Source organism: Perca fluviatilis, chromosome 12, assembly GCF_010015445.1.
Source record: "Perca fluviatilis chromosome 12, GENO_Pfluv_1.0, whole genome shotgun sequence".
Taxonomy (NCBI): domain Eukaryota; kingdom Metazoa; phylum Chordata; class Actinopteri; order Perciformes; family Percidae; genus Perca; species Perca fluviatilis.
Window position 1 is genome coordinate 6,909,938 of NC_053123.1, and position 14,996 is coordinate 6,924,933.

Sequence of the window (14,996 nt, forward strand, 5' to 3'; positions counted from 1 at the left end):
TGTCTACATTCTTGTGCGGAACTTACCAGATCTCTGAAGAATGGACTGTATTCTCCAAGCTGAGGAGGAGGAGGAAAAAGAGCTGTTTAGCAAATACTGACATCTCACTTCCCAATGACCTGTACTGAACTGTATTACATAATAATGTAGCTAGTGTATATTGTCTCTACATTAACTATTTTTACAGACGTGTAACTTTAGTTAACCTTTATAAACAGGGCTCCAGACTAACTTTTTGCCTTAGGTGCACCCAATTTTTTCCTTGCGTCGCCATTAACGCTGAATGGCGATACACGATATATAGCTCTGTATTTTTTTACAAAGTGGGCTAAATGTTTTAAGTCAAAGCCACTTTTCACAAACTCTTTTATTAAAACAGATTGTGAATAAAATAAAATGCAAAGACAGGGTTTCCTTTACCAGTTTGAAAATATACAGCTGCAACACATAAATTAAAGTTATCTGAAATAAATAGCCTAGGATATATTAAAAAATATATATCTCTGAGAAAGCTCCTTCACTTGTTTTCAACAACAATAAAAGACTGATTAAAAGAGAAAGAGGACGCCCGGATAGCTCAGTTGGTATATATGGAGGTTCGACTCCGACCTGCAGCCCTTTGCTGCATGTCATTACCCCCTCTCTCTCCCCTTTCATGTCTTCAGCTTTCCTATCAAAATAAAGGCCGAAATCTTAAAAACAAACAAACAGGGAAGACAGAGGGGGAGTGCGATGGACTGAAGCGTATGCTACTCAGAGAGTGACGGCTGACTCATTATGAATGGGTCCAGCACGGGTCGAATGCGCTTTGACAGGTCAGCAGCGTTACACACATCTTTTGTAGGCTATGAAATGTCTGTATCATCACTGCGCTGCATTTTTATGAACTATGATATTCTGGCCATGGGTCACATCTCTCGCCCAGGTCCAGCAGGCTCTGTCTTGCATGCTATTACTCAACGAACTGAAGTTAGTTCCATTTAATAACTTCTAATGTGTTTTTCGCTGTGGCGGCCGCAATAACAGAGAGTTACCAGTGGAAACACTGGTCCTAATACAGGTTTCCCTCTCATTCTTAACAATACACAGCTGTGTTAATAATTAAAACTGTAGACAAATGTCAGCAGTTTGGACCGGCGGCGCTGTGTCTCTCCATGTTGCAGGGGAGCTGTATGTGAGTGAATGGGGGCGGGGCTGCGCCGAGAGGAAGAGGAGAGATCCAAACACAGGCACGGCTGTACAGAAGGAATGGGTCATGGAACGCAACATTAAACCATTTCGATATAAACGACATCGCTTCATTCGTGGAGAGGCAGCAGATGCAAGGACGTTAGGTGCACCGTTGCGACCTAGGAAAAATCTTAGTCGCACCCTTACAAATTTTGGTCATATGTGCGACCTAATTGGTCGCACTCTAGAGCCCTGATAAACAGTACAAGTACATTTTGAGCAATAAGCATCATTAAAATGTAAGTTATTTGAAATGACTAAAAACAAAACTATATTCAACTATACACATAAAATCCATACACAGTGTCTAACCGCTTATTGCTCTTAAACGTACAATATGTAACTTTCTGCCGCTAGGGGTCTCAACCAAATAAATGGATGGCAAACACAGATTTTTGATGACTTTGGAAAGTTGCGTGGAATTATGGGAGTTGTAGTTTTTAGTGTTAAAGACCATCGCTGATTAGAATGCATCTGTTTACGGACGAGTTTACCCATTCAAGTTTATTCACGTTAAGTTTAGTGAAGTTTATTCATGTCATTCTAATAAAATAGCTGCAGTTTCCCCAACATAATTTTTTCTTGATTCGATTTTTATTTGTAGCTGACCAGTTAGCTAGTGAGTTCTGACGGAAGTTACGAGTAACTAGATGGTGAAAGGTTATATGACGCCACTGACAGGCAACTAAAGGAAACAACCCGTGTCAAAAAAGAAAATAACAGATTTCTCTGGGTTTGAAATTTGGTGGAAACATTTGGGATAGTGTAAGAACACAACTCATAAAAATATACAACATAGGTATTGTTTTTAGACATTATAATGCAGAAATGTTACATATTGTACCTTTAAATGTCTTTTTCATATCCGCTACAATTTCCATTATTTTGGTTAAAAGCCATTGTTGGCTTCCTGATGGTTTGATTGATAGACTATTTTTATAAACTGGAGATATGGTAGTGGCCAGAATCCACAACAGCTTTAAAGTCTAATTGTATGAAAGGTCTATGATTTAAATGCCTGTTTTGAATTCTAATTAACCAATACAATTGCATTTCATTTTCTTGGGTGAAAAGTAGATCACCGTACCATGACTTGGCGCAGTCCATCGCGTACTCTCAAATACAGGTCAGCTTTGTCTATGATGTAGATGAGGCTGCCTTCCGCCTGCCGTCTGGCTGTAGCTACCATCGTGTCGTAGGACCTCAAAACAGTAACCTGTGGAAAACAAATGTATGTGGTGTTCGGCTTCTGTTGAACAGAAATAAAATAAAGAAATGGCTGCCAATTCCTCTTTAAATGAAAAGTTCTAATAGGCCAAAGCATCAGTTCCAGAGCGCAGACTGATCGACACAAAGAATTTATTATCAATGCCGGCCTAACAATTGCACAATTGGTCGTATACTATTAAATTGCCGTGATGGCGCTTACCCCAGAGGAGTGACCGGGTATTCCAGGTGCTCCAGGAGGACCGGGAGGTCCGGGAACACTGACGGCTTCAAATAAAAAGAAAAGCTTGTTAATGATTTGGCGTATTTAAAGCTCGAGAGCAGTTTGCCTCCAGTAGCCAACACGTAGAGTGCAGACAGTAGCTCGAGGTCATCCTAACACTAGTTGTACTAGTGTATAGTTTAGAAATATCCAGAATATTAAAACATAGAAAACTTACAGTGATTGGGCCTATATCCCCCGGGGAGTGAGGGAGAGCCTGGAGGTCCGGGTGGTCCGGGAGGACCTGGACGCCCATCGTAACCAATCCCTGGTGACCCCGGAGGCCCCTGGGGTCCAGGAGGGCCCATTATGGATTCTCCCTTTGGGCCCTAACACGATGGAGAAAAAAATTTAAATTACTGGAACACATTATTCAAATGTCTAGCATCTAGGTCGTGACAAACAACTTTGGGTTATGTGTAATACCGGCACACGTGCTTTAGGGGTGTAACGATAAGTCGATCTGGACCTACGTATTGATTCTGTCCAATATACGATCCAATATTATCCATACAAAGTGTAAATATCGAGATATATATATATATATATATATATATATATATATTATATATATATATATATATATATATATATATATATATATATATATATATCTATATGAGAGAGAGAGAGTATTCTTTTCATTAAAAAGGGTGGTTTGTTTTTAATTGTAATGAAGTTTAGTAATGACATTGTCAAATCATATTTTAGTTGCTTTTTGTGAGTTGATATACACTACCGGTACAAGTTTTTAATTGAAATCCATGTAGTTAAATGTATTATTGTACTCTGAAATTTAAGTTTTTTAACTCAATTTAAGTTAAAAAAGAAATCATGGAATCAATTTATAAACCAAAATGTATTCTAAATTTTTGACTCATCAAAGTAGCCCCTTTGGGAGATATAACAGCTGAACACACTGGTGGCATTCTTTCTACAATGGAAATCAAATATTATTCAGAAAGTTCTTCCCAACTCTGTTGCAGAAGTTCCCATAAATGTGTGGCACTTGTAGGTTGCTTTGCTTTCACTTTTCTGTCCAGTTCATCCCAAACCAGCTCAATGGGGTTTAAGTCTGGTGACTGTGCTGGCCACTCCATCTTGTTTGTTTTTTTCCTAAGGTAGTTCTGGCAGAGCTTGGACTTATGTTTTGGGTCATTATCTTGCTGTAGGATGAACCCCTGACCAACTAGGCGCATACCAGAGGGTACTGCATGGCACTGTAAAATGCTGTGGTAGCAGTTTTCACTCTGTACAAATCACTGACCCTGGATCCAGCAAAACAGCCCCAGACCACCATGCTTCCTCCTCCATGTTTGACAGTTGATGTCACACACTGAGGAACCATCCTTTCACCTACTCGTCGGCGTACAAAAATCCTGCGTGATGAACTGAAGATTTCAAATTTTGATTCATCAGTCCATAACACCTTCTTCCAGTCTTCGGTATTCCATTGGCAGTGTTTCTTGGCCCAGGCAAGCCTCTTTTTCTTATTCTGACGTCTTAGCAGTGGCTTTCTTGCTGCAACTCGATCTATCAAACCTGCAGCTCCAAGTCTTCTCTTTACAGTTGAAACTGAGACTTGCTTATTACGACCACTATTAAGCTGTGCTTGAAGCTGTTGTCCTGTGAGCCGCCTATCACCAAGCTGTTGACTCTCAGAAACTTGTCTTCTGATTCTGTTGTGGCTTTAGGTCTGCCAGACCTCTTCCTGTCAGTTTCCCCCAGTTTCTTTTTTTTTATTTAACTTTTTTGAACAGTCAGAACATGAACAACTGTCAGAAGTTTCCCCCAGTTTCTAAGTGCCTTTTGATGGTGAAGAATACTGTACTCACTGACACCTTGACTTTCTTCGCAATTTCTCTGTAGGAAAGACCAACATTCTTAAGTGTTATGATTAGGGCTGAACGATTAATTGCATTTGCGATAATATCGCGATATGTTAAAACGCGATTTCCTAATCGCAAAGGCTGCGATTTGGTTTCGATTTGATGACTCGCAAGAGCAAATCAGTCTGCACTACGCAGAGAAAGCATCAACTTAGCACGCTAAGGCTACACTGTACCTTGAGCTGATCTCTGTCATTCAAACAATTCTGAGTTGAAGTTTAAAACTTTTACAGCCATTTTAATAAAATGAAGGGTTTTGTTTGGGCTCGAGTCCATACATGCAGTTAATGGATACAGGCACGCAGAACTGAAGGCTCGGTTGGCAACGAGCTAGCTCTGATTAGCGGTTAGCTCCGGTTAGCGGTTAGCTCCGTTATAAAGATATAAAGATATGGGTGGAGGAGCTGCCACTGAGAGGGGTAACAATCAGACTGATAAATGACGGTTTGGGGAGCTTTCACAGCAGCGGGTAGCGCGGTGTTTCAACGGTTTTATTAGTACAGTTAATCCCACGGCAAGACCACAGCAACTAACGTACGATAGCCTCTCTGAGCAAGTGCAGTGTTGACGGTATCGGCACGACTTCACGAGGGGAGGGGCTGGAGGCAGCTCCTCTCTGTGCACTGTAAAAAAATATGTGTGTGTGTGTGTGTGTGTGTGTGTGTGTGTGTATGTATGTATGTATATATGTATGTATGTATGTATATATATATATATATATATATATATATGTATGTATATATGTGTGTATATATATGTATGTATATATATATATATATGTATGTATATATGTGTGTATATGTATATATATATATATATATATATATATTTAACTGTCTAGTGTGTAATTGTGTGTTGTTCATACTATACAATGATTTATTGTTTGTCTTTGTTGAATAATACAGAAGACAAAGAGCTTAAAAAAATAATCGAATATCGAATCGCAATATTTGGGGAAAAAATCGCAATTAGATTATTTTCAAAAATCGTTCAGCCCTAGTTATGATGGTCTGTCTCTCTTCCATTGTTAATTGCCTTTTCCCCGCCATTTTTATAGCGACACACTACTTTTTGCAGTACAATACTGTTCAAATAATGCTCACGAGGGTACGGTACCACAGTGTGTTCCAACAATACTTTTATACAAACAGAGGGGGTTGTAAGTAATCCAGAAGTTGGAACAGCTGTGGGAATTGCTAACACCAACTTTCAAAGCTTGATCAACTTCCATTGCTGCAGAACAGCTTTATGTTGTTAACCCATGGCAGTTCACCACTTACCTTTGTACCATTTCAAGCTATTCATTGGACTTGAACTGCTAAAATTTCAATAAAAAACTACAAAAATTAGGGTGTTCTAAAACTTTTGACCGGTAGTGTAAATGTTAGCGATTGTGTTAAATTAGCTCACGTATCGTCTCGGTCCCAGGCCACTGAATTGAATGGAATCGGCATCTTATCGTGGCAGACTTTGTGATATCGGTTAATGTTGTATTGTTGTCCTAAGAATCTGTATAATATCGTAATGAAATGTGTGATTTGCACCCCTACTGTGCTTACTGTACAGGTCAAACCTCAAGTCTTCCGACAAAATAGGATCTGGGCCGTACATAGGCTCTACCTGTAAATATACGGTATACAACAGACATTTTACTCACATGTAGGCCTGGTTTGCCAGGAGGCCCCGGTGGGCCTTGTACTCCTCCAAAACGTGGGTCATAATATCCACCACCGGGCTCTCCCTTTTCTCCCTTCACACCTGAGTCTCCACGCTCCCCCTTCAGTTCATTCTGTTGGAAACAGTTTAACATTATGAAGTACAGAACATCCAGCACACTAATGAAACTGAATGGTGGTGTAGCGATAAGCTAGTTTACCTTGAATGTGTAAATATCAAAATTAGGGGCTGTTCCTAGGAAAAAACAAAGGTGTTTTAGTGATCAAGTACTCATAATTCACTTCAACACAGTCCTGCAGTGCAGCTACATTATGGATGGAGCGCAGAGCATGTTTTTGAAATTGTTGGAGCCTGCCTTATTTCCCCCGCTCCAATTTCGCATCTGTACCGCTTACGCCATGCGAAGCATGCCCGATCCAGTCTCTGTGTTACTGCAGCACGATACGTGCAGATGAACGGCCCTCTCTATGCCGCCAGTGCCCGTCACCCGGCAGACTTTTTGCTGGCGGGGCTTGAGGCATGAAGAGTAGCGTTTATCTGATCAATACAATGCAGCTTTTTTTGGAGCGACAGGTGAGTGATTGTGGGGGTGAAATCTGAGTTGAGCGCAAAGCGATATTGAGCGGGGGAAATTAATTTGGCCCTGGGAGTGAGGAGCGGAAATTCTCACCGCTCCGCTGCGCTCTCATGCTCTGGTGGATACGTTTGAAATAATAGTACACTGTGTATATTTTTTACGTAAACTGGGATTTACCTGGAAGTCCTCGGTCACCCTGCTCTCCTTTTTCCCCTTTAGTCGCTACAAAAAAATATAATTTTTAACATATCAGCGAGTTAGACACAATATCCCACAGTATCTGACATGGCAAAACTGTTAGCTCACTGCGTCATAGATGGCGATGTCTGTTTTATCAATTCATTCTTTGCATCTAGTCAGACTTGACAGCTTAATCTCTTGATGATAGAGTGTATATCCCCTTCAGGCTGAGGCAGCTGGATCAAACTCAAGTTAAGATAAAACTCTTGCAGACACTTTAAGCCCTTTCTAAATCTCCATTCCTCGACTGACACTTTAACTTAACTTCCGTTCTCTGTCTCACAGATGTGTGTATTGGTGCTAAAACAACAAACGATGTGTGATGGAGGTCATACCTGGGTAGTTCCTTGAAATTTCATCGTAGCGCTATGAACAGAAAGAAACGATGCTCAATGAAGAAACACACAGCACCAGTGACAGAGAACAGGATTTGTCTTGGTTCACGCCAAGTTATGCAGATGGCAACTGACTCTGTGGTTTCACCAGACAACAAGGCTTAAACTAGAACAAAGGCACCGGATAAGGACTGGTCATTAACACCTCAATGATTCAAATATGATATGGTTTAGCTCCCAGAAACCACAGGGTACATGGGAGACATGAAGTTTGTGTTACAATCAACCAATAACGTCAACTGGTAAACATAAATAGCCAAGAGTACGAGGTTTGGGATCTCGTGTACTCACGTTGAAGCGATCTAAGGGAATGGCTGGGCCGGGTGGTCCCGGTGGTCCTGGTGGTCCCGGTTGGCCAGGGACTCCCTGATGGAAAAAAAGTTATTCACTCTTTCTTACTGTTTGGTGTTTAGATACTGAAGGATTCCCATTAGTAGTGGTAAGATTACTGACATAACATCAATCAGTTACAGACAGACAGTATTTTGGTATTTTTTTTACATACTGTGACACATTGATTGCTAGCATTGATGTTAACGTCTCCTAGCAAATATGCCTGAAAAATGCACAGCTTTGATTGGGATTACAGACGCTCACTCTGGAAGAATCCACTCGCCGAGGAATGGTGTGTCTACATACATGTTAATCGACATTGTCTATCCCACTGGCACAAGGTAACAGCGTCTCTGACAGAGCAGAATAGCTGATATTTGTTAAATTAAACAGGTTGTGTTTTTTAAACCCAAGACTAATGTTAGTGGCAGTATACGGGAACTTGTCCAAAGGTAAAAAATCTGTACAAAACATAACTAGCCACTTTAAAAAAAAGAGATCTCAATAGCCGTGTTTTCATTCAACTGTCAACTTTTTAGCGAACTTCTGAAATGTCGCAAAAAAGAGGCGAACTAGGCACGTTTCCATCAACTGGAAGGCTACGCATGGCTGTAGTCTGCCAGTAAACGGAGTAGAAGAAGTCAAGTTTGCTAGCAGGAAACCAAACAAGTCACATTGGTCGTCAGAATAATGGAAATTTGGCTCAACTGGGAAAGTTTTAAGTGTTCTTTCGTGTCCGCTCGTATTGGCCGTGTTCCACGCTGTCCGGAGACAACAAAAAATTGCATGGGAATATCTGAGAAGACGCAGATAGCGGAAACATCTGATCAGCCATGTGAGGTAAATGTTTGCCTGATGTAGCAAAGGCTAAAAAATATGTGAATAAAAACATGGATAATGAGGGTCCGTACAAGCTAACAAAAAAGCTAGCTAGCCAATAAGCTTTTGATGCTCAATGCAAGGCTGGGGATTGCAAAGTAAACAATACGATGTCAAACTGTATTAAAATCTGCCTTATGTCTAAGGCATTGATAATAATAAATAATAATATGGACACTTACTGGGTAGCCGTAGCCAGATCCAACTCCGGACTCTCCTTTCTCACCCTTGTACCCATTTACACCGGGGCGACCCTGAGGAGAGAAAGTAATTGATTATTTCCCTGCACTTGGAAAAACAAACCGTGGGAAAAGAATATGTGGTACTTGGTATATGAAAATATAACAACGTAAGACACCAAGCAAGGGGTTACTTACAGGTCTTCCGGGCATTCCAATTTCACCTTTTATTCCAGGAGGCCCATACGGTCCCTACCACAATAAAAAATGAAATAAAAGACAATGAGCTGACTGGAGAATCAAGTGAAAAAAATATATATATTTTACAACAGTGTTGGTACATTAGTGTAGATATCTTCGTTAGAAATGCTAGAAATGCTCAAGCACTCACAGTGGGGCCAACAGGTCCTGGAGATCCTCTGTCTCCCTACAGGCAGCGATAAGGAAGCACATTAGTTTCAACAACACAAACACCACCGTAACACAGGCAACACATTTAAACATGAAAAGTAGCAACAGGATTTCACGATGTCGCAATCGCAAAAATTCACGCAAATTCAACCAATCACCGTGAATTTGGCGTGACTCGCAATTTTGACCAATCACTGTAACTTTTTTCGCAAGTTTGACCAGACTCTGAGAGCCACTGACCAAGCGGGAGAGAGAACGGGTTGACGTAACACACGTACGTCGCCAAATTAATTTCCTTGTTTCTGACATGAAGACGATCCGTGTGTGAACATCTCACATTTACCAACAAAACGTACAGTGAAAGACCTACCAATACATTTTAACATCAATGTACGCTGTAAGTTTTTTTCACTCTAAAGTCGCTAAAAGCTCCTGTCGGCTCTCTGCAGCAGGCGGGGCTGCTGCTCAGTCCCCCCCCCCCCCGCGACAAACGCACAAAATACTAAAGCAATATAAATTCTAAGACATTAAAACAAATATAAACACTAAAAACAATAAAATTGCACGTTTGCTTTATTATGTTAGAGCGAGAGAGACATGCGGTAAATGCACAGAGTCAAATGAAGTGAGACTCACCTTCAGACCCGTCAGCCCTTCCAGGTGGAGAAGATTTCCATCCGGTCCAATTATTAAGCCTGGTTCACCTTTCTCACCCTGAGCACAGTGCAGCAGCAACCAGACAACACTGACTTTGTTACGGCCGTGTCCTAATGATGACGAGTGGCTACATGAATAGTTGACCAAACAAATAAGCAAGACTTTACCTTCACTCCGTAGCCCGGGAGGCCGGCGTCTCCTCGGTCACCCTTTGGTCCAATAGGACCCTGCGGGATAAAGACAATACTATTTCTCAACAGTCATCTGGCAGCGGGAAGGTATCTGTTCCCCCGGATCAACTGAAGATGTTCAATTAGTCTCCGTCTATACAGTGTAGCTTGTAAATTGCTGAGTGGACCGCTGTTCAGATATTGACTGTAGAAATGAATGGATGGGATGCTTCTTTGAGTAGATACGGTGCCAACATGGCATCTGCTTGCAAATGTAGTGCAGCGAAGCATTTCACGCTCGCTTACTTCTGTGGATGCAAGTTACCGTTAAATTATCTGGAGGCATTATTGGAATTTGAAAGAAAAGAATGTAAAGAAGTCTCTTCTTTTTGCCCTTACAGCAGTTTGCTTTCAGCTTATTCCTGTGACCAAAAGGATCACCACCCACACCAAAATTCAGCGCACAGAATTTGAACCCGTAATGAAACGAAAAGACAAAAATCAACAAGGAATTGGTCCTACCAGTATGTTTTGTTAGTGTAGCCAAAGCCCGACAGCCTGATACTTATTCCTCAGTGCCACAGAGCTCCAAAATCAATGTACTACTGTTTGAGTAACCTTCTCTAAAAACTACAGTGCCCTACTGTTCAAGGAAATTATTTTGAAAATATTTTACTTTAGCCTGTGACAACTACAACTTTCTCTGTAACATTAAATAGCCATTACTAAATGTGCAACAATGAGAGTTAAAAACATTGTTAGTTATTCTTTATTGAGAGTTTAACACTCAAAAACTTAACTAATCTGCATCAACTGCAAAAAGTAGACTGGCAACATAGGCCAAGCCCTCGACAACTTACGTTAAATCCTGATTGGATCGCTAAAATATGGGACATCGTTTTTTCTGACCGAACACCCACTTCAAACTAATACTGTATTTGTGTAGGATGCCATCATGTATAGCATGAAACTGATTAAGAAAATAGGTTTTCAGGGCCTTTAATTTACCTTTTTAATAATGCATTTGGAATTGTGACCCATTTTTCTAAGATTAGTGTCTATGTTAGGACTAAGTTTTCAGGCTGATTGCCGATTGAGGGAAGGCACTGAGAGGCGGATTAACACATGTTGATGCTCATGCTGATAACACAGGTTTTGGTCTTTTCGTGGGATGTGTTTACAATAATAATTAAAAAATTATAAAATGTAGATTAACAACAGGTTCAAAACACACAGGAGACAGAGACAAAGAGAACACAAGACCAATAATGTGAAGCAAATACACTTCACATTTATGGTGATAATAAGGGCACGGTAACATTAATTATTGTAACACAAGGAGACTTACAGGGAATCCAGCTTGACCAGGTAAACCAGGTCCTCCCTGCACAGGAAAACAGACACATATAGCTTTATTGGATGGACGTTCTGCATTTTGCTAACTGACTACCATGTACACATTTGGTTTTACTAACTTTACAAACAGAGGTGTCAAGTAACGAAGTACAAATACTTAGTTACCTTACTTAAGTAGAAATTTTGGGTATCTATACTTTACTGGAGTAGTTATTTTACAGCATACTTTTTACTTCTCCTTCTTAATATTTCACGCAATTATCTGTACTTTCTACTCCTTACATTTTAAAAATAGCCTCGTTACTCCTATTTCAGTTTGGCTTGTTTTCATTCCGGCTTGTCATCGTTTAAAAAAACACACAAAAAAACCCTAACCAGATAAATCGTGCCATCCGGAGAGAGTGAATTTGATTGTGGTTGGATGAGAAGTATAAACATAGCTACCATTCCGACACCCTATTGGTTTGTATGCGATCCATCGCACCTGCACAGACCTGGTGCTAATACGGCACCGTTGCCTTAACGACCGTTATCTACCGGACCGAATAGCAAAGCGGATTTCGCTGCCTTATGTAGGTGCCACTTAAATGCCTGCGCTTCTCTCTGATGCTCCGAAAACGGACGTTAGAGGGAACTGAAACATCGCTGCACGGGACGCTACACCTGACAGCAGGTAACGTTAGCCTACCGTTCGCTAGCAGCTGGAGTAAACATGGTTACAATGCTGACAGCTAAACGGTGTAAAAGTGTGTCTGTATTTCACTGGAGAGGATTGTAACACCAGACTGTAGCTGCCGTTGTCTGAAAAACACAGACTCAGAGATGTGTCACCTTTTTCAGCCCTTCTGAGTTTGCAGGTATGATTTTAATATAACATTATTATAGTCATTATGGCCTTTAGAAAAAAAAAGTGGTGGGGTAGTGCACTATTAGGCCCCTGTGGGGCGGTCTAAGCTTTTGTCCTTAATGGCATTTTTTCCTCCTTACATTACTTTTACTTTTATCCTTTAAGTAGTTTTGAAACCAGTACTTTTACACTTTTACTTGAGTAAAAAAACTTGAGTTGATACTTCCAACTTCTAAAAAATGTTTTCAAACCCTAGTATCTATAATTATACTTAAGTAATGAATGTGAATACTTTTGACACCTCTGTTTACATATAACACAAATGTACAAGCAAATCCACCCACAACTCATTCTGGCCCTGCCTCGTTCTAACTGTGAAATAAGCAGATTTCACTCAGTGTAGGTCAATGGTATACAGCTGCCTAAAATATAATATATTGAAATGGACACATGTTTGGTGGTTATATTTGATAAAGGTCAGACAGTGATGACACAAGCCTATGTTCTCATAAAGTTTGACATAGTTGAAGAAATCCCTGATCAGCCCTGATGTGTGTTGTGAAAGAAAGGGATAAGTTAACACGTTTCACCACGTGGTATGAATATTGGTTTAAGAAGATTGTCTGTTGTGTATCAGTTGACAGCCCACTCTACGGTTCTAATTACAAGTGCACAGTCAACTGTATATATGTTTTTAAAAGCTCAGTGACATGTACAGGGCCTTGTTAAGTGTTGCACCAAATGCATTAATATCTAAGTTTAAAGGCAAACTCTCATCTATGGCACAGATATGACTTTTTAAAAAGATGGCAAAATGAGGAGAAAGATAAAGTTGTATTTGTATCGTTTTGCTGTATCAGTGTCACGGTTTAAACATGAATACAAACCTGAGGCCCAGCATTGCCAACAACACCATCAACCTGTAGACACACACAAAGAGAACAAAGTTAAGATGAAGGCCACCACTGATTAAAACTGCCCTTAGCTTTGGATTTCAGTCCAGTGTGTGCTCTCTGTTACTTACATTGCCAGATGTCTGGTAGACGATTTGTCCAGGTGGTCCAGGTGGGCCGGGTGGACCTGGGATTCCAGTTCCATCCCGACCTGGGTCACCCTAAAACAACAGCACGCGCACATGCAGCAAAACCATGTAAAACTGTCCCAATTAATCAAACGCTCATGACAGAGCTTTAGTTTTTATGTTCGTATCAAACATAAAAAATTAAAAGCATCTTGAAAAAAGGTTACGAGGTCTGAGATCTAAATGACGACAAAGAAACGTACCGACATACAGCTTGTTGCTGTAAGCACTGGATCAGCATCTTATACACAACTGCTTTGTAGTTAAAGGTCCCATGGCATGAAAATTTCATTTTTTTTTAGCATTAATATGAGCCTTTGAGAAAATGAAAGCTCAGATGGACCAATCTGGAATCTTCCCTTTATGTTGTCATAAGGGGAAAGGTTACCTCCACTTTCTCTGCTTTGCCCGCCCAGAGAATTTGGCCTGCCCATGAGAGAGAGACATCATGGCTTTCAAACGAGCCAGGTCAAGGCCACACCCCCACTCTCCACCTTGGCCCCCCCCTCTCTCCTCCTCAATAGCTACAGACACAGAAATGGCACATCCTAAGGAAAGCTCATTGTGGGACTGGCTCTAGTGGCTGTAATTCTGCACCAAGACTGAATTTCGGGAAAGAGACTTCAGATCCAGTATTAGGGGACCACTAAGGTCTATATAAAAGAGACTTCAGATCCAGTATTAGGGGACCACTAAGGTCTATATAAAAGAGACTTCAGATCCAGTATTAGGGGACCACTAAGGTCTATATAAAAGCATCCAAAGAGCACCATGTCATGGGACCTTTAACATAATGTATGAAAAAAATAAACCAATATTTAGTGTTAACAGTATATTTACCCTCTCTCCTTTGATGCCACTGCTACCCTTTGGTCCCTGTAATATTAAAAGATACGTTAAAAAAGGTGAAGGCACTGTTTGTCCAAATACTTCATAAAGGTCTGACAATAGACGAGATGAACAACCCTCTTATTCACTGAAGGCAATAGAAGCACAGCGTATATTATTATCTAATTCTACATGTAAAATCTTCTTTTTTTAAAAGGGGGATAAATTAGAATGATTGAAACATATAATTCATGTTTACTTAAGCAGAACAGCATTTTGCCGCAACTAAAGAGTGTTTTAAAATATAAAATGGGGCAAATACACTCCCTTCCGCTGTCTCAAAAGGTTGTTACCTTATCAATTCAAAACTGGCTTCTGCTAACACTTCAACATAGACATATTGATTATAAAATAATATTAAGTCATTTACTCATTAACGTCATTCACTAGCCTCAGGACTGCATCTCAATTCTCAAGTCTTTGTCACTGGATAGAGTTTTCCCAGCTGTCATCACCTAACGTAAGTATGAATGACAACTGAACAAACTCCATGATGAAGACCATGACATGTAATTGAAAGCTCTGGAAAAAGCTTGTTTAACTTCGATTTCTAAGGTCCAGAATGAACTTTAATGCTTATATTGGGTATAACTTGTTATATGTACGTACATCCCAATGTGATAGTATATTTTAAAGCAGTTATTGTCAGACACTGATGTAATGTGCACCTCTACTATAAAACTTTCCGTGAAGCGTTG

At 40.4% G+C, this 14,996-nt stretch overlaps 1 protein-coding gene across 1 annotated transcript in view; it reads right to left on the bottom strand.

Annotated features, from left to right (window-relative positions):
- Positions 1–14,996, bottom strand: part of col18a1a (collagen type XVIII alpha 1 chain a) — a 66,494-nt gene that overhangs the window by 15,748 nt on the left and 35,750 nt on the right. Inside the window, exons 21-38 of the mRNA XM_039817583.1 lie at positions 14,251–14,286; positions 13,354–13,443; positions 13,217–13,249; positions 11,475–11,510; positions 10,124–10,183; positions 9,936–10,013; positions 9,280–9,315; positions 9,087–9,140; positions 8,892–8,963; positions 7,789–7,863; positions 7,438–7,468; positions 7,040–7,084; positions 6,485–6,519; positions 6,266–6,397; positions 2,898–3,048; positions 2,660–2,724; positions 2,318–2,446; positions 27–59 (exon numbers count right to left, since the gene is read on the bottom strand). Coding sequence (XP_039673517.1) covers positions 27–59; positions 2,318–2,446; positions 2,660–2,724; positions 2,898–3,048; positions 6,266–6,397; positions 6,485–6,519; positions 7,040–7,084; positions 7,438–7,468; positions 7,789–7,863; positions 8,892–8,963; positions 9,087–9,140; positions 9,280–9,315; positions 9,936–10,013; positions 10,124–10,183; positions 11,475–11,510; positions 13,217–13,249; positions 13,354–13,443; positions 14,251–14,286 — 1,191 coding nt within the window. The remainder of the gene's footprint in view (positions 1–26; positions 60–2,317; positions 2,447–2,659; positions 2,725–2,897; positions 3,049–6,265; positions 6,398–6,484; positions 6,520–7,039; positions 7,085–7,437; positions 7,469–7,788; positions 7,864–8,891; positions 8,964–9,086; positions 9,141–9,279; positions 9,316–9,935; positions 10,014–10,123; positions 10,184–11,474; positions 11,511–13,216; positions 13,250–13,353; positions 13,444–14,250; positions 14,287–14,996) is intronic.